The sequence below is a fragment of the Mauremys mutica genome, chromosome 6 (assembly GCF_020497125.1).
Source record: "Mauremys mutica isolate MM-2020 ecotype Southern chromosome 6, ASM2049712v1, whole genome shotgun sequence".
Lineage (NCBI taxonomy): Eukaryota > Metazoa > Chordata > Testudines > Geoemydidae > Mauremys > Mauremys mutica.
This window is the reverse complement of record NC_059077.1, coordinates 21,904,689-21,931,997: the sequence shown is the minus strand read 5'-3', so window position 1 is coordinate 21,931,997 and position 27,309 is coordinate 21,904,689. Positions and strand designations below refer to the sequence as shown.

Sequence of the window (27,309 nt, the reverse complement as noted above, 5' to 3'; positions counted from 1 at the left end):
ACCTCCGTATATTTGATGGGCACAGGTGTTTCCTCCGTTTCATGGTTGGACAGGAACACTACCAGTTTAGTCCTCCTGTTTGGCCTGGTCACTGCTCCCAGTGTATTCACAATGTGTATGTCTGTGGTGGCGGCCCACCTCAGGCACTGGGGGGGTCCAGATCTTCCCCTATCTGGACGACTGTCTGGTCAAGGGCAGCTCCCGGTCACAGGTGCAGGATCACGTGGCGCTCCTTCTGTCTATGTGCGCTACTCCGGGCCTGTTGGTAAATGACACCAAGTCTACATTAGTCTCAGTACAACGCATAGAGTTTATTGGGGCAGTCCTGGACGCCATGTTGGCCAAGGTCTCCCTCCCACCAGACAGGTTTGAGACCCTGAAAGGGCTCATTGACACAGGCACAAGGTTTCCGGTGACAACAGCCAGAGCGTGTCTCCAGCTCTTGGGTCACATGTCAGCATGCACATATGTGGTTCGCCATGCCAGACTCAGGATGAGACCCCTCCAGCTCTGGTTGGCCTCAGTGTTCTCCCAGGCCAGAGACAGGATGGACAAGATCCTCACTGTGCCGGAACCGGTGATAGTCTCTCTTCGATGGTGGTCCTCCCCTGAGAACATGCTCCGTGGTGTCCCGTTCAGAGGCAGGTCCCTATCGATGGAACTGGTGTCTGACGCATCGGACCTGGGGTGGGGAGCCCGTGTGGGAGACGTTCAGACCCAAGGTCTGTGGTCAGCACAGGACCCCCTGGCCCTCCCCATAAACGTCAAGGAGCTCTGGGCGGTCTGGCTTGCGTGTGTGACCTTCTGCTTGCACCTGGAAGGCAGGGTGGTCAGGGTTCTCACGGACAACACGGCCTCGATGTTTTACGTCAACAGGCAAGGCAGGGCTCGATCCTCTGTCTGGAAGCCCTCAAGCTGTGGGACTTCTGTAAAGCCCACGACATTTGCCTACAGGCCTACCACCTACCGGGCCGATTGATCATGTCGGCCAGGCGGGTCTCAGAACTCAGGGCCCTGACCTCCCAGCCCCCATACATGGTGTTCCATAAGGATAAGGTCCAGCTCCGCCCACATCCTTCGTTCCTCCTGAAGGTGGTCTCCGCCTACCACATGGGTCAGGATATTTTCCTGCCTGTCCTCTGGCCGAAGTGTCCAGTGAGGAGTGTCACCTCCACACGCTGGATGCGCGACGGGCTCTGGCTTTTTACCTGGAGCAGACTAAGCCATTCAGGAAGGCTTCGCAGCTGTTCATCGCCTCAGCCGAACACGAAGGGTCAGCCGATCTCCACTCAGCGGCTCTCCAACTGGATCACCTCATGCATACGTACTGGTTATGACCTGCCGGGAATTCCTCCGCCGTCAATTGTGAGGGCGCACTCGACTAGAGCGCAAACCTCATCGGCTGCCTTTTTAGCCCATGTCCCCATTCAGGACATTTGCAGGGCTGCCACATGGTCTTCAATTCACACATCCACCTCGCGTTATGCGATCGTCTCCCAGACCAGGGAAGACGCCGGGTTCGGTAGGGCTGTGCTCCGTCTCGAGAGTGTGTGTGAACTCCTACCCACCTCCAACAGGTATAGCTTGGAATCACCTTTTGTGGAATACACATGAGGGAATCACTCAAAGAAGGAAAGACATTACCTTTTCCGTAACTGGTGTTCTTCAAGATGTGTTGCTCCATGTCTATTCCACATCCGACGGAGGAGAATGAATGCGGGAGTTGTCTGGCAAGAAGGAACTGAGGTTGGAGGGAGCATGTAGCGCCCCTTGTAGCACACCATGGAGGTGCCACTCCAGGAGTTGCTAGGGGCGCTCCGATACAGGTACTGCTAGGGGAAAAACTTCCGACACCGGTGCACATGCCTATTGTGGAAAAGATATGAGCAACACATCTCGAACACCAGTTATGAAAAAGGTAACTGTCTTTTCTCTCTGAGTGGAAAAAGAGGAGACCTAGGACAGAGCACAAAATCTTGAGACTATATTACCTGTAAAGATACTGTTGACAAGTATGTGAGTAGATGTTTGTCTGCACTGCAAGTCAGTGTTCTAGGATATTTAGTAAAACTCTTATGTTGACTCAGTTTAGTTGGGACCCCAACAAGAGATGCCAGAATTTTTAATGTTGGTATGTTCTTCCTTGGGTTTTTACTTCTGTAGTTTATGATGAGAAAAAGAAATCTCTATCTGGACAACTGAAAAAATACCCAGAGAAATTAATCATCCACTGTAAAGATCTTAGAGTATTTCACTTCTGTCTGAGATACACAAAGGAAGAGGAGGTAAAAAGGGTAAGTATAGCAATGTTACATATTTGATTAACTTTCCCCCCTTAAAAATCTGGGGTGGGATGTTAACAGGATATTTTAATTACAGGGAAACGATGTAGAATTTCTCGAGAATAAGGAGACTGATTTGAGAACAGTTCACTGAAACCGTTAAAACAAAGCTTGCTTTTGAGTCATTCACTACTGGGGTGAACAATCATGGGAAAGTCACTCTTTGATTTGATTAAACTTATTTCTTTAACCATCTTTCTTTGTGTGCATCTAATTTAAAATTTCGGGTGCACTGGCTTTTACTGTGGAAATGTTCTAGTAGTTTGGAAGTACTGCATAAATTGCTCTAGAGCTTGTCTAGCTAAAGAATATAATGTAAGCTGGCTTTGTATTTACTTGTGGTACTGCCTTGCTAACCTTTTTACTTCCTGCTGCCGTGTCAGCAGCCATCATAAACAATTCTCTGATAACTTGGCATGCAAATTATTTCTTCTGACACTGAAGGATTTATTTGGCTTTCTTTGAATTATGAAAGTAGAAGTAAGAATTAGAACTTAAAATTTAAGACCCTGATTAATAATTGGCTTTTGAGTTGTTTTACAGTTTGGTGTAGCTAGTTTGCTGCTAGACTTAACTGTACTTTTAAAAGCTTTAACACATGTTTGGTATACATACCTTTTTATATTGATCTAGGGAGATGTAGTATTTTCAAAGGTAGGTGACTTTCCTGAGTCACACAGTGAGACTGTAGCTTCTGGGAATGGAACTCAATTTTCTTGGTTCAGAGAGACAGGCTGACTGAAAACTACATCTGCTTTATACACATCAAAGTACATTCTCTTGGTAAGAATTTCAGTTCTGACCTTTAACATGAAAAATAACCAAAACCTTCAACTGAGAAGGCTCTCACCAAAAGGTGTATTTGAAGAATATCCAAGGCTGACATTACACAAACAAGGGAAATAACTAGGCAGCATAGTTATCTTAATGCACACATGCAACTCCTGCTGGTATTAAAGGAGTTTCACACAAACATCATAGGAGTGTGCTCAGGTGAAATGATATCAGATACGTTGGTGTCAAAGGGTGCACTAAAACTAAGGTTGAGTCCTAGTCTAGGGTGAAGTTCACCTAATGATCTTTCTAAACTCTTAAGACATTCCTTCAAAAAAAGTATAGATCTTGACCAAAGGGCTCCAGAAAAAATTGAAGTGGAGTAATGTTATGATTTCAGGATTGCCCTTTAAATATAGTGCTAGACATAGTAGCTGCACAGATGCTTAGGCAAAGCCATCTTTTTGAATTTTAAATCAGGTCTTTAATATCTTGCTACAGTTGAATCTTATTGACAATGTCTGTTTAAAATGTGTAATCTCTTCCTCTCCTTGGCTTTGCCTTTGAGGTTCAGCTGCTCTTTGCATCAGCTGGCTTTTATTACAATCTGATATATACATGCATTAATTTGTTGATCCTTTCTTAGATCGTCAGTGGCATAGTTCATCATAGCCAGACTCCTAAACTACTTAAACGCTTGTTTCTGTTCTCTTATGCAACAGCTGTGCCAACCAATACAGGTAAACTTCGCTCTTTATTTTTTTAATTTGTTGTAACTACCACATGCTATCATTCCTACTTCCTAGGCTATATCCGCGTGTGATTTTTAGTGCCCAGAAGTTTGCTAGACCCATGATAATATCCCCAAAATTTGGTAGAGTTATAAGCCTCTGAACATTTTCATTTGTACATGCTAAGTAGAATTTGTTGGAGATTGCTGCTAAAATCTCTAAACATGCCAGATGCATGCTCCTAGCCCCTAATGGGCTTTTGGTTTCGTTTTTTTTTGTATTTAATATAAAACTTAAATACAATTTTTAGCCCAGAGAAGGTGGTCTTCATAGGCTCATTAAGTGAGCATATGAAGGGAATCAATTAATAGTATTAAGCTAATACTAGAGGTTGTACAAAGCCTGCAACTTGCAGCTCAAGAACTGGTATTTTAAAAACCATGGTCCATGACCTGTCTATGACTTTCACTAAAAATACCTGTGACTAAATTGTAGCCTTATTCATGATCAATTTGTGCAAACGTTTTGCATATACAATTTTTTTTCCCTGATACCAACAAAATACTGCTATTTAGTTTTCCCTTTTGTACTTCTGTTTTCTATTTTGGCTAAAATACTGTCAGAAGGGTCAGCATAACTTCCTGCTCTTACTTTTTGGACTGAGTGAAATTGTTCTTGCATCTTTCAAAAGAGATTTTGCATATAAACACACCCACCCTTATTCCAGGATAGGGTTCCCGCCCCCCCCCCCCCCAATCATCAAGGAAAGATGCACTGATCAGCCTAGCATGGATGGTAACATAAACCTGCTGGATTAGTATAATTTATCAGTGAAACACATCCTGCAAAATAATTTGAAAGTTCCTATTTAGCCATATCTGGTTAAGTCACACAGAGTGGCTTGTTATATTTTGAACAAGGAAAACAGTTGTGTAGATAACTTTTAATTTCTTAAATTGCCAGTTTTAATAGAAACCTAGCTGATGTAATAGTGCTATTCTAACGATGTTCTTGCTGATTCTTCATTCCTGGTGCACCCAAAACATCTGTTTATTTTATCAAGAGGGGTTTTGATGCACCATGATGTTGCCTCAAGTGTTTAGCTTGAAATTTAATTTTTTAAAATATTCCAGTAGGGTCTAAAGGTCCTAGCTAGCACTGAGGTCAGTGTTCTTGGCACTGAACACCGTAGTGACAGGCCCTGCCCTTGAGTTTATGATCCAAATAGACTAGACAAAGTGGGAGAAGGGGTTGCAACATATAAGCAGAGTAAACAGTGATGGTTGCAAGTGCTGCAGAGTACACGGTAAGTCTTGGTTGTAGACTGCTAACTAGCCTTTAAGCATATGGAAGCACTATTTAAAAAAAAAAAAATCTTACTGTGCATCCAGGGCCGGATTAACGTAGGGGCTGCAGCCCGGGGCCTCGGGCTAAGGGGGGCGCTGGGGCAGTAGGGCTCAGGCAGGCTGCCTGCATGCCGTGCCCCACACCGCTCCCGGAAGCAGCCGGCTGCTGGCATGTCTCTGCGGCCCTAGCAAGGGGAGGCAGCTCCGCACGCTGCCCCCACCCTAAGTACCATCCCCACAGCTCTCGCCAATGGGAGCTGCAGGGGCAGCATTTGCGGGCACGGGCAGTGCGAGGAGACATGCTGTCAACCTCCCTCCAGGGGCGTGCAGAGATGTGCCAGCAGCCAGCCTTTTCTGGGAGCAGCATGGGGCTCTGGCTGGCAGGCAGGCAGCCTGCCTGAGCCCTGCTGCGCCGCCGGCTGGGAGCCGCCTGTGGTAAGCACCTCCCAGCCGGCGCCTACAGCTCACACCCCCTTCTGCACCCCAACACCCTGCCCCAGGTCAGAATCCCCTCCTGCACCCATATTCCCTCCCAGACCTGACACCCCCCACCCTCTCCTGTTACAACACTCTGTCCCAGCTTGGAACCCCCTCCTGCACCCAAACTCCCTCCCAGAAAGAAATGAATAGAACAGCTGTTCTAAGGTAAGAAGTAGGCTATTTTGAATTAACTTAACTATATTCTCCATGTTTTAAGACTGAAATGTAACCATAGAACAGCTTTATGTTAGTTAAAAGGCAAGTTTAATAGCATTAATAGCCTTGATGCCATAATTGTGATCATTGTTGTTTTTAATTAGAAAAAAGACTTGGATACAGAGGCCCCACAAAATTTAATAGCCCTGGGCCCACAGGAGAGTTAATCCGGCCCCTTGTGCATTGTCACTTTAGGAATGTTTGTCTTGGTTTAAGCAGCATTTGACTGAAGACCAAATAGTAAAGATCAGACAGAAGCATAGAATGTTCTGTACAAAGGCACATTAACTTTTCGTGCTCAAAGCATTCATACGTGAGGGGTTCTGTATGTGCATTTGGTTTAAAGTGGTTGATTTACAATGAAAAATACTTTTGTAATAGCAAAGTAATTACAACTGTCTCTGTAAAACTAGTATCTAATTGGATTTCTGTTGGCAGACATACAAAACCAAACTGTGATGTTTGATGCTATTAAGGATTGGCGTGTGGAGTTGGAACGGACCAAAGGGAACATGAAATATAAAGTATTGAGTGCCAACGAAGCCTACAAAGTCTCTGAAAAGTAAGCTTGAACTCTAAAGTGTGTGTGTGGCAAATTTAATATTATAGTCAATGTTCATGTTTCAGAAGTTAGTGATGAACACCAGTGGTAAATCTCTACCCTCCCATGTGGAATCTGTCTTCCAACTCATTTCTCCAAGGCCTCAAGCACTGTAAGAAACACTTAGGCCTGGTGTATGCTTCATAGTTATGCAAGCAAAATTTTTTTGTTCAGGGGCATGATTCCCCTCCCCCCACTATCATAATTGGGTCAGGAAAAGCCCTAGTTTAGACACCATTATTTCAGTAAAAAGATCCTTTGCCAGTATAGTTTACTCTATTTGGGGAACTGATTTAGGCTGTTAAGTTAGCAAAAAAAAAAAACCAAAAAAACCCAGACCCTCTTTTGCTGATACAAACTGTCCTCCCCCCTGGAGAGAGTTGTGTATCTATATCAGCAAACCCTTTCAAGTTTATTATTTTCAAGTGGAATCCTTTAGTTTTTAGGATTCAGCAGCATTCAGGTTTTCGTTAAGCTTTTGACTGCAGATAACTCTCAGAACAGTGGAGTGTGAGTTCTCAAGATACTATTAAAGCTATCTCGATAGCGTATTGCAAGTACCGAGCCTTAAGTATCAAATGTCTTTAAAAGTTGGACAATTTGTTTTGTGCCTTCCAGAACATAGTTGCTGGCTGATGTAGGAAATTGGGAATTACTAATTATTCAGATTTCCTGATTCTGTGGCGAGGACTTCCCGCATCATACAAGGGGCATTAAATCTGTTGTGGAATTCTTTGCTATAGGAAATGTTTCTCTCTTCTTTAGATTGCCATTGTATTTTGTTGTTCCCATGTCACTCTCTGAAGAGAGTATCTTGCAGTACCAAGGAAGAGGCATTCCTGTGAGTATACATGCGATGCTGAAGCGTGAAAAAATGTAGATGGGAAAATTTTAACTTGTATTTCAGACAGAATACATCTATAAATAAATTATTTATTTAAGTACATTAGTCTTAGTGTAGTTCATATTGCACTATTAAAGTCATTTCTGTAACAGCAAACTCATCTGTAAAAGAGGAAGCAGCAGCTGAAAATAGAGGTTATACATAAAGCTTCCCCTTCAGAACATATAGAGCAATATCTCCTTACATATCTGAATAAAGCTAGGAAGAGATGTCTGAGTATTAATGGACCCCACACATGCTCATGGCATTCTCTGACTAGTCTTTCTTCCTTGAGATTGAGGTTCTCCAGAGACACTTGTGTCTTGGCATCTGTAGGAGTCTGCTTGGTGCTGGTTGCTGTGCTAATGACAGTACTTCAGCAGTGAGTGTTAAGGCACTGAATGTGATGGTCCTATCATAAGAACAGATAAAGTATGGTGGAGAGGAGAAAGCAAGGCAACTTTTTATGTAGAGATCGTTGATCATTTTAGGTCAGTGGTCCCCAAACTTTTTAGGGTCACCCCCTTGGGGGTCCAAGGCTGGGGGTGGTCTGGGGTGGGGCCAGGGCCTGAGGCTGGGGGTGGGGGCAGGAACAGGGCTGCGGTGGGGGCTGGCAGCCAGGTGCAGCTCTGCTCCCGGCCCCACCCCTAGCCTTGGCCCTCGGCCGGGAATGGGGCTGTGGCCAGTGGCTGAGGCTGGGGTCGAGGCCAGGAATGGAGCCATGCTGAGGCTGGAGATGGGGTCAGGCCTGGGGCCAGGAGTAGGGGACACAGTTGCGGGTCAGACCTGAGCAGAACTGGTGGTAGGGAGAGGCTGGGTGCTGCTCCCTCCTTTCCCCCCTGAACATTCCTCTGTTTGGAGACCTCTGTCTTAGGTGCAGAGCACCCACAGCTCCATAGATTCATAGACTCTAGGACTGGAAGGGACCTTGAGAGGGACCTCCCATTGACTTCACCTATGAAAAGCAAGTCCTTTCACACCTTTAGTTTCTAAACTAGACACTTTCTAGAAGAAAATGTTGGCTGCCTTTATTACCCTCATTAAACCTAGTTCAGTGCTCTGATCTTCAAATATGCCACAGGACAGACTACAGCAAAGGGCATTGTTATACAGTAGCCTGCTGTTACTGTAATGGCTTCTTCTAGTGAAAGCAAGAAATTTTGAAGCCCTTAAGTTAATTTCTGGTTACAAAGACCAAGTGAAAAACTAAGTTTAAAAATCACTTTTGTGACTGAATTAGTTCTGGTTAAGATTACAGGGTTATGTGGCAGACGTTCAGTTTTCTTGATGCAAGCAATCAGTCCCTTTCCTCTTAAAGTACAGCTCTTAGTCTTTGTGAAATGGTACCGTTGGACTTAATTACTTCCAGTTCAAATTTTAGTTTACAAATAAAGCTGTGTTCCAAACTGCCAGCCCTGCAAATTCTCTCTTGGATGTGGAAGCCAAGCTGGGGCTTTCCTTCTCCCCCCCAGCAGATATTCTAGACCAAATTATGACTTGGTTACACTTGTGCAATTGTTGGCATCTAATGGTGTTGCATAGGAGTAACTGAGTCATAATTTGGCCAGCATATTTCTGCTGATGTATGAGAAGGAAAGAAACAACTGGGCTTTCACAGTCAAAGGTGAGTTTAGAGACCAGTTTAGGAACAACTGTGATAGGATATGCCTCCATGTAAGCACTCCAAAAGTGACTGTAGACCATTGCAGGGACAAAGGAATGTTTTCATAAAGTAAACATCTCTGCAATTTCTACTTTATTTCAGTGTAGATTTATTCTTTCTTTATGGCTTGTCGTTTTGTTCTACTGTCAGTCTTGCTTGAAGAAAATCTCGGATCACAATTTAAACCTGGGTATCAAAATCTTTGTCTTCCAATGAGACATGGTATAATACTACCCTGTAAAACAGAACTATTTGTGAGCTAGTTTTAGGAACATGCATACCATAGGAGTTTCTCAGCTCCTATTTTAGTAGTTCAGCTACTATCTGTTGGACAAGACAAAGCAGTCTAAAGGTTTGCCTGCGCAAGGAAACTGAATGGAATAGCTATTGCCAATTCGAGTCAATGTATGCAAGCCCTAAGGGAAGAGCAAAGTCTCAACTGTAACTTAAAAACATATTACACCTTGTCCATTGCCTGTACCTAATGATTAAACTTCTTGAGGGTAATACTATGAAATGTTGTGTCTGGAGCATTTGCCGTTGGTTCTAAAGTGCAAGATTGCTGCTGAATGATTCATTGGATGTCCCAAAACTATTTGTGGTAAAGCAGCAGGAAAGGGTTTCTTATAGTCGAAGTTTCACTCCAATAGAAACATGTAGCTGTCATATGTACATGAGAACTAACTAATCAGGTAAATGTGTTTTTCTGTAGATTTGGTGTTGGTCTTGCCATAATGGTGCTTCTCTTCTCAAAATGTCTGCTTTTCCCAAAGAACAAGAGGACAACACTTTACAAATGCACAAAATTTTCTTGGATGGGTCAGTAATAGCTCTTCTGTCCATGACATTTTAAAAAAGTGATTCTTATGGACCTTGCTTATGTCTTCTATATTCTATGTCTCAGTCTACGTAGCAACAAGAGAATTGTTTTTGAAGTTTTGTTTCCTATCCAGTGTATTAAAAGCAGTTTTATTAGGGGTTTAGCTTTAAATGCACACTAATAGTGATGTCATTGGTCAAATAACTTTTGGGGATGGGGGGTGATCTCACAACTATGTATGTACTTACTAGAATAAATCTCTCTGAAAACTGGGGATAGGTGGGGAGCCACTCCAAGCCCTGCTTTGTCTCCAGCATTTATAATGGTATTAAATATACAAAAACATTTTTGGTTTATAAGGGGGGGGGTCGCACTTAGAAGCTTGCTATGTGAAAGGAGCCACCAGTAAAAAAGTTTGAGAACCACTGCCTTAAAGCATTAGTAGTTACCAATTTCTGATCCAAATGAGCTGCAGCACCAACAGAGGCAGTTAAATTCATTCAGCATTTGATGTTGAGGTGAACTGGCAGCCCCAAACCAACTCCCAATTCATCTAAAATAGGACTAAAGGTTGTTAGGCTGAGAAAGAAGTGGAAAGTGAGTTTTAAATTGCCATCCTCCATGAGCCCAGCTGCCCTTTCAGGATTCAGGAGTAGTTTCTTGGCTCTATGAACAGTTACCACCCTGTGCATTATAAAGGAGAAGACTCTTTGAGCCACAAACAGCTGCTGAATGATACCTTATTTGGGTGAAGAAGATAAACAAAAGAATATTTCTAGGGGAGGCTAAAATTAACTTAATATGCTTAAAACAGTAGAGAAGGTTTCCCTATATTCTCTTATGCTTCCAAATTTCATAATGGGAGGGTATATTGAATAACCTTTCAGAATTGTTTGAAAAACATTTTATTTCAAAAGGCAAAGAACCATATGCAAATAGCAGATAGCCACAACAAGATGTGCGTTGCTATGTTGGACCATTGTCTTCAACTACCTGAGAACTCTGCCTTGTCTGCAATAGGAGGTGCCTAGTGACTGACTACTACCACTATCAAGTTTTTAAACATAAGAATGGCTGTACAAAGGTCCATCTAGCCCAGTATCTGTCTACCAACAGTGGACAATGCCAGGTGCCCCAGAGGGAGTGAACCTAACAGGCAATGATCAAGTGATCTCTCTCCTGCCATCCATCTCCATCCTCTGACAAACAGGACACCATTCCTTACCCATCCTGGCTAATAGCCATTTATGGACTTAACCACAACATGATTGTGATTGTGTATGCTGAAGGTAAAACTATGCTTAACATTAACGAGTCTGGTGGCACTCCAATGTTAAGACATATGCTTAACATTGTGGTTTTTTTCCAAGTATACAGCTGGTCTACACTTAAGTTTACTGGCATAGTTGCGTTGGTAAGTGGTGTGACTTTTTGTTGACATTTATGCTGGTAAAAGCCTTTATATAAATGCAGTTATAAAGGAATAGAAGTGCCTTACACTGGTATAACTGTTTTAGATTCCTGAACAAAAATAAGCTTATCATGGTTACAAGATTACTTGTACTTCTGTCTCCTTTTCTTGTCTCAGTGCAGTTCCTCAGGTGTTAAGCATCATGCTCTTACCTTTTGTGGGGAATCTGGCGCTGGCACTAGCCAGCTCAGGGCATAACCTCAAAGAGGTGTTAATTCACTGTATTTGGGTAATAAAGGAATGTTAAATAGTAGACAGAAGCGCATTCACTTGTGTTGATAAAAATCAAGAATAGATGTTAATTGTATTTACCTTCACCCTGTTAGCCTTATACCAGCATAACCAAAATAACCTGTAGTTGCTAAATCCTTTTAATGTCTTATAACTTTATATTACCTTATAATTACTTTATACACCTCTGCCCTGCTATAATGTGGTCATGGGGAGCCAAAAATCCCTACTGCGTTATAGCTGAAACCCCCTTATATCGGGGTAGCAGCGTCAGGGCTCCGGCGGGACTTAAAGGGCCCGGGGCTCCCCACAGCAGCCGGAGCCCCAGACCCTTTAAAGCACCACCAGAGCCCCGCTGCTATCACGCTATACTCAAACCCGTGTTATATTGGGTCGCATTATAGCAGGGTAGAGGTATATTATGCAACTATATTCAATTGTCATTAGATCAAAAGGCATGTATTTCACATTTAGATGTGAGTTTACTTAATGAAGAATTGTTTGGCTACCACATTGTGTTTACAAGACCGAAGCCTTAGGCTTTGGCTACACTTACACTTCAAAGCGCTGCCGCGGCAGCGCTTTGAAGCGCTAAGTGTAGTCAAAGCGCCAGCGCTGGGAGAAAGCTCTCCCAGTGCTGTCCGTACTCCACCTCCCTGTGGGGAATAACGTACAGCGCTGGGAACCGTGCTCCCAGCGCTGGGGCTTTGACCACACTGGCGCTTTGCAGCGCCGCAATTTGCAGCGCTGGAGAGGGTGTGTTTTCACACCCTGCTGCAGCGCTGCAAATTTGTAAGTGTAGCCAAGCCCTTAGAGGTGTGAAGCATTAGATCTTCTGACCAAGTGCCATTAGGACTTTTCACAGACTCAAGTATCTATTCTTCTGTCAGAGGAACACACATGCTGTGCTAAAATCACTTGCCCGGCTATTTCCAGTTATAAATACTGGATCTTGGGCATGATCTTGCCATCTCTGAGCCACTGAACACTGAATCAGGGGAGTTTGAGCCGTTGGACTGAGATCTCCCCCCGCCCCCTCCAAAAAAAAACATTTTAGGACACCCTGAAAGATTCATGGAAGAACTCTAAGGCCTGGTCTACACTAAAAAGGGGGTTCGAATTAGGGTACGCAAATTCAGCTACGTGAATAGCGTAGCTGAATTCGAAGTACCCTAATTCGAACTACTCACCCGTCCAGACGCGGCGGGGTCGAACTCCGCGGCTCCAAGGTCGACTCCGCCACCGCCGTTTGCAGTGGTGGAGTACCGGAGTCGACCGCGGCGCTTCCGGAGTTCGAACTATCGCGTCTAGATCAGACGCGATAGTTCGAACTCTGAGAAGTCGAACTCACCGCGTCGACCCGGACGGTAAGTGTAGACTAGCCCTAAGAGACTTACGGAGGATTAGAAGATGTTATACCTCTAACAACTAGACTCATATATTCTGATTCAACTGTAATGTATTTAGTCTGCCTTTAATCCTTTTAATAACTCATTTTTTTTTTCTTAATAAAATCTTCAGTTAGTTTACGAAGGATTGGCTAACACAGTATTGTTTTTGGTGAGATCCTGAAGTATCCAGTAACCTGTGGTGAGTGACCAACCCCTTGGGGTTGGAAGAACCTATTGTGTGGTGTTTTTTGGTTTTAATAACCTTACACCATAAAGTCCAGTTTGCCTGCATAGTAAATAGGGGCTGGAATGCCAAGGGGATTGTCTGTATTCCATAAAAACAACAAGGAGTCCAGTGGCACCTTAAAGACGAACAGATTTATTTGGGCATAAGCTTTCGTGGGTAAAAAACCTCACTTCAGATGCGTGGAGATGGCCTGTCAACACTAGTTCTCCACTTGTGAGGTACTCCCTTCTCTTCTTTTTTACCCACGAAAGCTTATGCCCAAATAGATCTGTTCGTCTTTAAGGTGCCACCAGACTCCTTGTTGTTTTTATGGAATACAGACAAAGGAGTCTGGTGGCACCTTAAAGACGAACAGATCTATTTGGGCATAAGCTTTCGTGGGTAAAAAAGAAGAGAAGGGAGTACCTCACAAGTGGAGAACTAGTGTTGACAGGCCATCTCCACGCATCTGAAGTGAGGTTTTTTACCCACGAAAGCTTATGCCCAAATAAATCTGTTCGTCTTTAAGGTGCCACTGGACTCCTTGTTGTTTTTGTGGATACAGACTAACAGGGCTACCTCCTGATACTTGACAACATTCTGTATTCCAGGAGTACTCTTTATTACTGGTTTGGTGAATCTAATGATAGAATAGATCACCGGCTTAGGAGTATCTGCCCTATTTTCTGACAGTCTGTCTTGAATTTGGGCATTCTTGGCTGTGAGTCACTCCAGACACACTGACAGGTGGAATCTTGTGATTTGCCCACTCTTAGACCAGCTCCACAAACTTCAGCATATGTATAGCAACTATGATTATTTAATCCAACTGGCTTCAGTGTCTGCAAGTCCTCCCTTCCGGAGCTGTGACAGTGGTGAATACAGTGATCCAAAACAGCTTTCTTAAAACCAGAGAAAATTCTTTTTAACACGTGTCATTCATGACTGTCTTACCTGTGTCCCCCATTCAGGGAGTGTCTGCTGAAAACCAGCCCAAGTTCTTTGTTCTCTCTTGTGTCTCTTTAGCCAGTTGGCTCTGCATTGTCTCTTATCACTTGAAATGTTTGCTAGGATGTGTGACTATCAGTCCCCGCCTCCCACCCTGCTCCTTCCCTGATACATATCCTGACAAACCTGCTAGTGAATTAATTTAATCACTATCTGTTCAAGATACAGTATTCATAAATTATTACAGATTAGCTGACAGTATAAGGACTTATACCGTATAGTTGCATCTACACCAGGACAGTTTTGCTGGGTTAGGATTGCTGCCATATGTAAAGCAGCAAAACTCTTGTAGTGTAGACAAACCCGTAGCAAGATTGTTGCTGAGTATTCTAAAATGCACATGGGGCCATTATCCCACTAATGCACACCTTTTTGTGGCTAAATGCTCTACTTTTGCTATATGTATAGTATATATGGGGTGGGACATTAACCTTGCTACTTTCAGTGACCACTACCTATGTCTATGTTTCTCTAAACTGAAAGGTTTTGTCTCTTTGATTATTCAGCGTTTACAAGACAATTAACAAACCTCCTTATGAAGTCTTGAAAACAGATGACCTTTCAAGCAGCCTTCCATCTCTTCAAGACATTCAAGCTGCATACACTAGATTTAAACAGCTGTTTCTGATAGGTGAGTTAAAATTAGAGTTAAATGAGGTGGGAAGAACCAAGGTGTGACAAATATTCCTTTAGAGACTTGCTAATTTTGTCTCCAAATATTCAATTACATCTCTAACAGATCTTGAATACAGTTCTTGATTTAAGAAATTGGTGGTCCATTTCTTCTGATTGTATGGTGAAAGGAGCTCTTTCTGAATAGTTATCTGATGATTGTCTCTGCAGATCAAGTGAGATTTGTGCATGTTTGATTGGTGTATTAAACTGGAAGCCTGCTGTTGTCAAAATTTAGCCCACACTAACAAGTCACAGTATCCATTAGAAAATGAAGCAAAGAATCCTGTGGCACCTTATAGATTAACAGACGTATTGGAGCTCTTGCAGTGTGTATAGAGAAGATGATCAGGTGTTTTGTTTCACTTTTAATTAAATGAAATTTACAAAAATCTTAAACCCTTCTGCAAACTAGTGTCAGCTTTGGTTATATGTCTATTGGGTCCCTGGGATTTTAGTACCTATTTGATTTAAAAGGAAGCAGTCAACTTGATACTTAATCAGCTTCAGAAAAGTTTAAGCTACTTTAAACTTTTTTTGTTTAATGTACTGCACTTGCCTGAATCCCACTGCCAATTCTGTGGTTTTACTGTTACATTTTCTAATTTCCAATGTTTCTCTCCCCATTGCTGGGACAACTTTATTTAGAATTCTAAATAAGCAGGTAGCCTTCAGTATGTTGTTCAGCATAAAATGTGCTCTAAAAATACAGAAATTGGTATATAGAAGATTGCTGAGAACTCGCATCTCCAGTTTAATCTCCTCTTGTCTCCACATAACACTCCACAAACTTCCTTATTTGGTTTCTCTAGGTATGGACATACAGTAGGGAGTACTGGAATCCAAACTTTCTTCAGATGGTTTTAAAAATATTTTCATGAAGCTTTATAAAGGGTTGTAAAACTACTTTTTACATAGCTTTATATTTTTGGCCCAAACTAGGTATTCACTTTTAAACAATGAACAGGTTTGATTAAATCTAACTGAAAATTCTGTCTTCACAATTGTTGGATGCCTGATGTCCACTCTGGTTGAAGGGGTTGTTGGTTTTATTTGACCACTGTTAACTAGCATGATGCTTGCACTCACATTCCAATTTTCTATTTTTACAGATAACAGTACAGACTTCTGGGATACTGATGTAAAATGGTTTTCATTACTGGAGAGCACAAACTGGCTGGAAATCGTTAGGTTTGTTAATATATGTTCTTTGAGTTCAGTCTTTATTAAATGAATCTCTGGTGACTTTTCTAGCTATGGTTATTGGAAAACTAGTTTTAAATCAATAATGCTTTTTATATTAAACACATTTTTTGGGATCTTTATCAAAACTCTTTGGTTCAGGAGTCTGAGATACATAGAATACATAGATAATCAAAATTTCTTTTATGATCCAATATCAATAGAAAATTTACATGCGACGGCCAGAGCAGATGCACTGTAAAACAGCTGTTTGGAGGACAGAAACCTCCCAAACTCTGGTCACTAAACTTTTCTCACTGGCGGAAAGGGACTTCACATCACTGGTTTCATAAACTTCATCAAGAATGGAAGATTAAACAAAAACCTAACAGGAAAGACTTCTTGAGGCCTCAGACTTCTGGACTACAATAGAGTGCATGCCATCACACCCTGTAGACAGGGTATCTGGAGAAGAGATTTGTGGTACTGTGGACTACATGTGTACTGGGGACACTTAAATTCCCACTTGTGCTCATGCTAATTCAGGTGAACTGGTGGGAACCATAGTGCAGATGAGTCTGGTGACTAAATTCATTTTTTTTTCAATGGTGTAGCAATACTTGTTGCAAAGCAAACCCAACTGACCCAAGTGGTCCTCCGCACTACTGGTAGCTATAGCATAAACTCCAGATCACCTGAACCAGTGATTACAACTGTGGGTAATTTTTTGTAAGCTTTATATGTAGACGAGGCCTTAAACAAAAGAAATTCTAGTGCATGTAAAGCTAGGTGCCCTGCAAAAGTCTGTCTTCAGTAGAAGATGCAAATGGAATCTGTCTCAGAAAATTTAAGTTTTTGACATGTTACTGGTGCTGAGCAGCAGCAGAATTGTGGAAACTGAGGTTAAGACTGCAAAGGCAACAACTGGCCAAATATGCAAATTGGCAACATTTCTAACTTCAAAGCAATTTTCTATTGAAAGGAAGGTCTGAAACAGTGGGGAAAACCATGTGAGAACTTGAAATATCCAACTTCTTGGGTTTCCAAACATCTCTGATCCTGAACTCCAGAATATGGAAAACCTGTCCTGATCTCCTGAAATCTCCTCTGTAGTATCCATCTGTGTTTATAGAATTCCTATGTGTAAAGTTCAGAAGTAAGTACGATCAGATATATAACACATTTTTCTTTATTGGAGATCTACCAAAAACTCGGAAAACAGTGACAGTGGTTGGAGATATTACCTCTAAGGATACTAAAATCCTGTTCCTCCCTCCCCACCCCCTGATCCCACCCCACAGTAGTACAGTAGTAGTATGATACATTGTTTGTACTCTCTTCTCCTCTTTGCTGGATTGCATTTCCCCTCTCTGGGTTGCCTGTGAGTTATACAAGAATTTTTCAACCTGCATGCATTAATGCGTGAGCATAACTTCTAGTGATAAACACAATCAAACCAAATGCAGACTTCTAGCCAAATTCACATCCTCACTCTTGAAAAGAAGCAATTTCCCTTACTTGGCCCAGTTTGCTCTGCAGATTCTTGGCACTTCAGCAAGCAGCCTCTTAGTTCTGGGATCCAGACTTCTGAATAAAGCAATATGACAAAATAGACATTGAAGATGAAAGTACTAATTTATGTTGGCTCATTTGCAAGAACCTCACCTCTGTGTGCCAGCGTAATAAGTCGCTAACTTTAAAGATAGGTTTGAACTTACCCAAAACGTCTCCAAATTGTTTTTGTATTTCCTTTCCCTTTTTAAAAAATCCCACTTGTTCTTCCTTGGGAGAAAATACTGTCCCTAATATGAAAAAGTTTGGTTTTTATTTGCGTTTTCAGAGGCTTTGGTTAATCACCATCCCCAAACTCTTACAGAAAATATTTTCCTACCTTTCAAGCTTGTTGAGGATTCCTATATTGCTCTCAATGTAAAGCATGTATAGAGTTCTGGTACTCCACAATAATAATTCTTTATAACGCGCAGTTAGAAAAAGGTCAGAATGAAGTAAACTCTACTTGAAGAAGGCTAGATATATTAATGTGCTATGAATGCCTACAACAGAAAGATAATTATAAACTGGAAAAATAAAACTACTCTTCAAAAACGTGCACATTGGAAATTGAAAGTTTTTTGTGAAATCAGAAAACAAGAAAACTTCTGATCCCAAAGATTAAATTTAAAACATGAATTGTAATTGGATAAAATTTGAGAGAAACCATCTAAATCACAAACTCGATTTAAGGAATCTGCTCTACCCCAACTTGCTTCTGATTGGCATGGTAGTTTTTTCAGGGGAAACTAATGTAACAGATCACTGAAACTATATATGAACGGTCATAATGCTGCTTAAACTTAACTAGTTAAAAACCACATTTGAGAATATTAGTTTTGTCTTATTTCTCCATATCACATTAGGCGATGTCTGAAAAAAGCAATAGAGGTGGCTGAATATCTGGAAGGACAGAACACAAACGTTCTCCTTGTAGGTAAGAATCTTTCATCAAGAGATGATCATATCAGATAAATCTTCTCTTTATTCCTCCCACCCACCTACCACCTTGAGAAATGTACTGAATTTAAGATACACCCATATATATATATATATATATATATATATAAATATATATAAATATTTATTTATATATATATATATAAATAAAATAAAAGGAAGGGGAAATAATGGTAAACAGAGTTTAAAATTCATACACATCTGCTATATTTAATGTTGTGGCACTTCACATACAAAACTTCCATCTGTACTGCAACTGGTGTTTTATTTCATTTATTTGAGATTTGGCATGTGTAGTCTCAGCCCATGAGGGAATCACTTGAAGGGGGTGAAAAAGAATTATTAAAGGACTGTTACATTTGACTCAAAAGATTTTTTTTTTTATTAATGCTTTTTGGTCTAACAACTTTGTTTAACTTTAACCCCCTAATATAGTTATACAAACTTCTTAATAAAAAGTTGGAAAGTCTAATCTATTCACTATGTGTGTTCCAGAGTTTGCTCAAATAACATGTTTTTTTTATTGTCATTGTGAACGTTGTACAAGGGATAATGGCTTAATTTGGCCTATGCAGAAAGGACCTAGTACGTTTATCTGATACATGGCCATTCTGAGAATAGTTGTTGCATTTACATGCACATGTAGTCACCAGTGAACAGTATATGATGTACAGGATCAAGCCCTAACTGTACTGGTCTATAATCTAAAGCTTAGTCCATTAAATATCTGTGTATTTAATGGCAAAGTAGACTTTCCCAGACATGTTAGTTTCCTCGAATTGTGGGTCAACTCTTAAAATACCATAAACTGAGACAGGGAGCTCTGTCTTATATTGAAAATATTAAATGAGGGAGTTATTTTTGTTAAATAATTGGGAGAAGGTATTAGAGAGAATACAATAGTTCAAAATATACAAATGTATTGAGTGCTGGCAAACATGCTGCATGTCTCAAAGGCATAGACAGGTATTTGCCACAAAAAGCCTGCAGTCTAGTAGACAAGACAGTATGGCAGGCAAGGGGATATTACAAAGCAAAATGAATGAGGCACAATTTGGTATACACCTTGTTCCATGACTTTCTCCTTCCTCCCATGTCTCTTGCCTTTAGTTGTTCCCTTTTGCCATCTGTCCCCTCATCCAGCCCTCCATCATTACCACCTCTGTCGTCTTTTCACATCATGAACATTTGGATTGAGTGTAGGGGTTAAAGCATGTGGGGGCAAAGCAGAGTAACTACTTGGGAGATTCCCTCAAGCGTCTAGTGTTTAGTGTCTCTCTCCCTGCTGAAAAGCAGCAGAAGCCAGAATTAATACATAAAAACTTTGAATACTCGTTTGAAGATCATGTTTGATATTAAGGCTTCAGTAAGTGAGCTAGAGCTGTGAACCAGAGTGGATCATCAGTGTGTCTAGTTCTATGTAAAATACCAAATGTATGAATTGGGTTTTTTTCATAAGCTGACTAGTAAATGTATTTTTCTAGGGCAATTGTAGTTTGGCCTGACAGGAGCTTTTTAAGCGTCAAACTAAATTTCCTTGAATTAACAAATTGTTAAATACAATAGAGCCATTTTTGAAGGAGAAAAATTAGCAATGTTTAAATAAATTGGTACTCTTTCACAGAAAATGCAAGAGGAAGTTTTAGATGCTTAGATACCAGGATGATTTTCAGTATGGAAGAGAAGACCATGGAATAAGACCATGAACTAGAATAGTACTTACCTAATGTTCCCTATTAACATCTCTTTCTGTAAAGACACTACCAGAGCAGTGGGTATTGAGCACCTCTAAAAAGTCTCTTCCTTAGGCATCCAAGTCTAAACAAATCTTAGCAAATTTGTTGGTCAAAATTATATTTCCATAAGCATCAGTCACACCAAACTAATGTGAACAAGCATTTGAATGGTGAGGGGAGCAATATGCATTACCAGTGTGACCAGTTTTTGTCTTTTCAATACTATTTTCTAGAGGAGAATGCCTCTGATTTGTGCTGTGTGATCTCCAGTCTAGTTCAAGTGATGATGGATTCACACTACAGAACAAAGTTTGGCTTTCAGAGCCTTATTCAGAAAGAGTGGGTAATGGGAGGACATTGTTTTTTGGATCGCTGCAACCATTTACGGCAAAATGACAAAGAGGAGGTATGTTTCTTGACTCTTGGTTATGTACAGCTTCACAAAGCTTGTTCACTGTGAGGGATGATGTTGGGTCTTTGGGCTAACGGTGTCTGCTTTGAAGATATCTTAATTGTAAATCTTGCCTTATGGATTGCAGATACTTCATTGTCTAGTCTTTATTCCATTGGGAAATAACTTCTAAAAAGTTTATCTTGATGACGTGTTATCTTAGAATATTGCTATTCACTAGGTTACAATACACATCTTAAACAGATTAGTGTGATTTTTTTTAGATAAGTATTTCATCATTCATAAACTTGCAGTACAGCATGTTCCAGAGGTGACAATTCCACTGTAAATATGCCTGTCTGATTGCAAGCTTTAGAATGGAGTTCCTGGTTTTGAAGGAGGTGTAGCAAAACACTCCAGAGTTGTCTTTCTGAAATAGTAGAGAGCATAGAGCTGGAGCATAGAGTTAACTAATCAGGCAGGGGAGTGATTTGAAACATCCACAGTTTTGGGATTCCATGCAATATTGACTTTTAAAATGGATTTAATTAGATCTCTGAATTGACTACCATTTAGTTTCCCCATGTAGTCTGAGTTCTAGGAATAAGCTAATGGTGTTGTGTTTTATCGAGAGAAGGGAATCTATAGCTTTTGAAACTTTTTAGCATAGCTTCCAGTGACTCTTGATCCAAACTAATCTCTAGCTTTCACTGCTAATCCAGTGGTGCTGGCAGACCTACATTTTTCATCACAAGCTAATACATTTCATGTCTGGTGCAAAAAGGCAAATTCTTAATCTATAGGTTAGCAATTGGCATAACAAAATTTTAAACTGTATGTGTCGGCAAAGAGCAAACTATGCTTTGTCTTAGACCAGTGGTCGTGAACCAGTCGATCACAATCTCTGGCTGCTAAAAGTCTGGCGGTGTAACAGGGCTGCCACTAAGGCAGGCTCCCTGGCGGCCCCAGACCCACACCACTCCCAGAAGCAGCCAGCAGGCCCCTGGGGGAGGGCAGGGGTCTCCTTCTGTGCACTGCTCCTGCCTGCAAGCACCACCCCCTCAGCTCCCATTGGCTGGGAACGGGGCACTGGGGCCAATGGGAGCTGCAGGGGCGGTGCCTGCAGAGAGGGGAGCCACGTGCGCCCCCCCGGGGCGCATTGGGGCCCCTTCCGGGAGCAGGGTGGGCCGATCAGGAGCCACCCAAGGTAAGAGCTGCCCTGAGGGAGCCCACACCCCAGCCCTGAGCCCCCTCCTGGAGCCAGCACCCCAAATCCCCTTCTGTGCCGCTCCCCTCCCAGAGCCTGCACCCCTTCCTGTACCCCAACACTCTGTCCCAGCACCCCTTCCTGTACCCCAACACTCTGTCCCAGCCCGGTGAAAATGAGTGAGGGTGGGGGAGAGCAAGTGATGGAGAGAAGGGGGAATGGAGTGAGTGGGGCTTTGGGGAAGGGGCTAGGTAGATCCTGGGTTTCACTTAAATTCAAAAAGTGATCTTGTGCATAAAAAGGTTGGAGACCACTGTCTTAGACAAAACAAGTGGGTAAAACAGTTCAACACAATTCACTATAAATCCAGATTGCTGTTTTTAGATAGGTTTGTATTTGGAGACATTCAAATTATTTAGAAGTATACCATCTGCATGATAGGCCAATGTGTGGTGTCTTTCCCTGAAACTGATTTACTATTTCTTTTTATTTAGGCTCCTGTTTTTCTGCTCTTCTTAGATTGTGTTTGGCAGTTGGTACAACAGTATCCTCCGGCATTTGAGTTCACTGAGACTTACTTAACTGTCTTATCAGACAGTCTTTATATTCCTATTTTTAGCACCTTCTTCTTCAATTCACAGCATCAAAAGGACACTAACACGGTAAGGGTGTACTTTTGGGGACGTGGTGTGCTAGACAATCCTTTTGCCAACTGTCTGGATAATATTTAACAAAAATTGACTGGCATTAGAATTAGTTACAAAATTATGTTTCCAAGGAAAATTTGAGGGCAGTGTGATCTAGATGAATGAACACAGGGTTGGGGGTTTGGAGGTGCTGAGTTCTGATCCTGATTCTGCCATTGACTCGTGGCTTTGGGTAAGTCATTTCATCTCTTTGGTATCATCACACTGTAAAAGTCAGATACTTCAGCAGGAGTGTTAAGATTAATATCTATAATGTTTCAAACACAGTGCTATAGATCTTTTTGTTGCTACTGTTCTATCAAAATAGGTATTTATGGGAGTTCAAGATTTTAAGAATAACTAAAATATCTTTAAAAGATGTCTAGAGCTGTTACAGCTGTGGACTGGCTGCTCTGTATTCTATTGCCACAGAATTTATTAGCTGTAGAATTGTGCTCAAGAATCCACACTTCACTTCTTGAACATTTCGTGTAGCTCCCTTGATAGTGGAAAACCTTGAAAACATGAACCACTGTGAATGAATGCATGTCCTTCCTAAGTCTACAAACAGCCTGAAAAAATAGCTGATATGCAGTATCCCATTCATCTATCTGGAGTGTTAACTGTGATGTTTAAAATATAATTCAGTTGGCAACATTATCATTTTAGCAGACACACCTTTAATGTGCTTGTCTCACAGTCCTAAACTGCCTCCCAGATGCCATAAGCTCTGTCAGTCTCCTACTTAGCTTTCAAACCTCCAGTTTCCCTTTTGACAACCTTCAGGATGCAATTAGGGATTTTCACTGCAATAACCTGGCATGCTAAAAACCCAATAGGGAGACAGTGTAAAATAAAATGGTTAATACCAAAATAAACAGAGGTTACTATATAGACTGCATTAATTTCTATATTTAAAAACCTTTGTGTTTTTTTTAATTTTAGCTGCAGAATTATCCAGCTTGCTGCAGAGTATATAGAGCTTTGTCTAAGATTCTGACTTCACCTTAAGAGTCTTGTGGAATTCTGTTGTTGGCCACCCCTAACTAATTGATCTGTTTGTTTTGGCAGTCTGGAGAAGGCCACAGTGCACAAAGCAGCCATTTCAGGTTTCTCACAGTTTGGGATTGGTCTGTGCAGTTTGAATCTAAAGCGCAGGTTTTGCTCAACAACCCTCTTTATGTGGAGAAGCCAAAACTAGACAAAAGTCAGCGGAAAACTACACGATTCAAAGTAAGATGTTTGATCAACTTCATTCAGAAACCATAAAAATACATTTTCCACTTTTGTGCAAGTCATTTATACTTGAGACAAATATACTTGGAGCTAAAACTTACACTGTGTTTGGTGAGATTTATAAGCCCACATTAGAATCCAAAGGTTTCTGAGACCTCTTCTTGCACTAGCAAGAAGCAGTTCTATTTGATCTGCCTCCTACCACTGCAAATGAATGCAGAAACACTTAGATGGAAGACCTAACCTAGGCTACTATGTATGGATCATTAGTTGGCAAAAGGGTAAGTGTAGCGATAACTTCAATATATTGCTTATTGTAGTGCCAAAGCATTTATTGCCAATCTATTTGACACTTTATTAGACTTGCTTTGCTGTGGTTCATGAAACTTCTAATCCAAATGCATAGCTAATTTTAAATCTGATTGATTACCTTAATCTGAGTTTGATCTGGTAACTAATGGGTCTGTTACAGTATTTTTAAGATTGTCATGGGCACCAAGGTTTTTTTTATTTTTTATTATAGGGTAGTAAAAATTCATATAAAATATACTTGGTTTCTCTCATGGCATTGCATAGTGTCTAACTAGGAGTTTTTCATAGTAAATTTCCTGGGGCTGAGGCTGAAGCTAAACGTTCTGTTCTGTACTAAGACCACTAACTGCTCAACAAATAACTATGATGTGTATCTGGACAGCTACATCATTATACTGAGAAACTTCAATTTGGAGGCTGAACAGTGTGACAATATAAATTTTCTTTAGTGTGCATGGGCTGCTTGAAATCAGTGCTTTACTGGAGTTGTTTTATCACTTTTAATCTCTACAGCTCCCTAAAGTGCTTTTAAAATCTGCTTCTTATTTTGCTGAAAAAAGACCATGCCCCAGTGATATTGAATTGCTGTAACTGGAGATCAAATAAGATTGAATTTCAGTACAAGGCAACAAAACTAGTATAGTACTAAGTCTTATGAAACCAAGCTGACACAAACGGGGGCTTTTTTTCTCTGACTTGGTGCATTGGCTGCCTCAGTAGTTCGTATATTATAATATCAACCATATACACAGCAGACAAATGTATGGGTTAAACAATGAGGGGTTAAATAATAAACCAGCAGAGCTTTGTTTGCCAGTAGGTGTCTTAGTAATTCAGCATTATTTGAATATAACTTTTGTATAGCGTGGCTCGTTTCAGATGTTGACTTCAATTTAGAATATAGTTCCAGAGCAGTTTACCTCAGTGCATTTATTTATTTCTTTACTTTTTTTTTAAGCATCAACGACAGCTTTCTTTGCCACTGACGCAAACAAAATCTTCGCCAAAAAGAGGATTTTTCAGGGAGGAAACTGATCACTTTATTAAAAACATTCTGGGCAAAAGAATTAGCAAACTGATAAATTCTTCAGATGAGCTTCATAATAACTTTACAGAATTCTACGATAGCTGGCACTGTAAACCTGTTGACTTTCATGGACTTCTGCTGCCTCACATTGACGGGCCAGGAATCAAAGTTTGGGCACAGCGATATTTACGATGGATTCCCGAAGCACAGCTGCTTGGCGGTGGTACAGTAGCCACTGCAACTAAAATCTTGGACATGATAGAGGAAGTTCAGAGCTTACAGAAGAAAATGGATGAAAAACATAGTCTGACAGTCCCTCAAGGCAGGGAATCTCTTCCAATGCTGAGAAATTCTGCCCGTTTGTCATCCTTGTTTCCATTTGCTTTGCTTCAGAGACATTCTCTCAAGCCAGTTCTGCCCACCAGTACCTGGAAAGACTTGGAAGATGAGGATGACTTGGCCAAGAGAGATGATGAGTTTGTTGATTTAAGTGAAGTGATTTGACATGACTCAAACTGAGAAATTAAAGTATTGGCACAAATTTCAGTGAGAGTTGTACATGTTAAACTTTAGGTTTAAATGTTATGCTGTATCCTAACGATGGAATTCTTCCCTTCAAGTGTCTACATCTGACTTCAGCCAGTATGCTAAAATCTTAACCTAGATCTTTAGCACAGAAAGAACCAGCTATCATAATTAATATTTTATATAGTCTGTGGAAAGACATTGATAAGCTTCCATTTCAATCTAGCAGTGTTTACTGCAGACAGATTTTACATGGGTTCGAGAGAGACTGCTTTGTTGTGAAATGGCTGTTCTGTAATATATGTCAAGAAAAAAATGAAATATAAAATGGCTATCAGTCGTAAGGAATTAAGCTATTTCTCTCTAACTTATGTCCTTGATATGAACTTCTGCATAACCACTAAGGTGATTACAACATTATTGGAAGTAGTTGGTTAAACTGACTTTGCATAATCTTTCTCCACAAGTGGTAAACTGGGGAAAGGTGGAGAATTGTAAATACTCATATACAAACAAGTCTAATCCTTCATTCTTTGAAGCTGAGAAAAGACCATCCATAGTACCCAGGGCTTATTCCGCTATACCTATTACATCATGAGTTGAAATTGTGAATTGGTCATCCACTTCTATTCTGATCAATTATTCCTTCTTGGCCTACAGAATTTTATTTTCCATGTGGTATTGAATGGGAAGTTCGGCTGTTTTCAGCCTTGGCATGTGCTTAGCTTAAAGACCGGTCAGTCCCAAGGGCACTTCACGTCATTAGTCTTACTCCTCATGCCCATCATGCAATACAGTCCTGCTGCCATGATGTATTAAATCCTAGATGTTTGCTGCTAATAATAGATAATGGTCAGATTAAAAGACTCAAATTTACCAGAAGAATTTCCTCTCAAATGGAGTAGGACTTTCATGCTCATCTCCCAGCTTGATGCCATTTGCCTTTCAAGGCTTTTTGTAACTTACACCTTCTCTGCTAATAGGAAAAAAAATAGTTTTATACCCCTACAATAAAGCTGGACTTGTTTTATAAACTTGTGGCATACATCAATTATGAATGTGGCCTTCATGTAAAAGCTGAGTATTAGAATCCAGTTGCTGGATTTTGGCATAACAGTACCTCAATGATAAAAGCCATATAAGAAATGCCTGTCATAAACCTCTTGCTCTATTGTGTATATACTCATTTTTTTAATGCAGATAAGTGTACTTAGTAAAATCCAAGTTTTTACTCTTTATGAAATATCATATCTATGGTCATTTTGCACCCTTTAATGCAGAAAATAACCCACAAGATGGAAGTAAGTCATAAAAGCCTTTACTTTGGTGAAAGGATTAATACTGTGTGTTAGGAAACTTGCATCTAAGATTGATCAGCTCATAGTAATCAGGAATGTTTAACTGGATTGCTAAAGAGGAGTCTTAAACTTTTGCACTGAATTATATTCCTTATGGACAGCAGATCCTCTCCCTTTTCTTCTCTAACAGTTATGAACCAAGATTGGTCTGCTAAAATGAAATACACTGATCAGGGGAAAGATGATGGAGCTGGATGCCAAACTGAAGCTTTTCAAGTCATGGTTGCCTTAAGTCTTAATAGTGAAGACTATTAAGTAATTTAAGCTTGCAATATTTTTTTTA

The 27,309-nt window shown here is 40.9% G+C and overlaps 1 protein-coding gene across 1 annotated transcript in view; it reads left to right on the top strand.

Moving 5' to 3' along the window:
* MTMR12 (myotubularin related protein 12) overlaps positions 1 to 26,012 on the top strand; it is a 59,459-nt gene extending 33,447 nt beyond the window's left edge. The window contains exons 5-16 of the mRNA XM_045021516.1: positions 2,164 to 2,294; positions 3,763 to 3,856; positions 6,328 to 6,451; positions 7,256 to 7,331; positions 9,749 to 9,855; positions 14,690 to 14,814; positions 15,968 to 16,046; positions 18,455 to 18,525; positions 20,518 to 20,690; positions 22,377 to 22,544; positions 23,640 to 23,801; positions 25,075 to 26,012. Of these exons, the coding sequence (XP_044877451.1) occupies positions 2,164 to 2,294; positions 3,763 to 3,856; positions 6,328 to 6,451; positions 7,256 to 7,331; positions 9,749 to 9,855; positions 14,690 to 14,814; positions 15,968 to 16,046; positions 18,455 to 18,525; positions 20,518 to 20,690; positions 22,377 to 22,544; positions 23,640 to 23,801; positions 25,075 to 25,647 (1,883 nt within the window). The 3' untranslated portion in view covers positions 25,648 to 26,012. The remainder of the gene's footprint in view (positions 1 to 2,163; positions 2,295 to 3,762; positions 3,857 to 6,327; positions 6,452 to 7,255; positions 7,332 to 9,748; positions 9,856 to 14,689; positions 14,815 to 15,967; positions 16,047 to 18,454; positions 18,526 to 20,517; positions 20,691 to 22,376; positions 22,545 to 23,639; positions 23,802 to 25,074) is intronic.
* Positions 26,013 to 27,309: the final 1,297 nt, after the last annotated feature.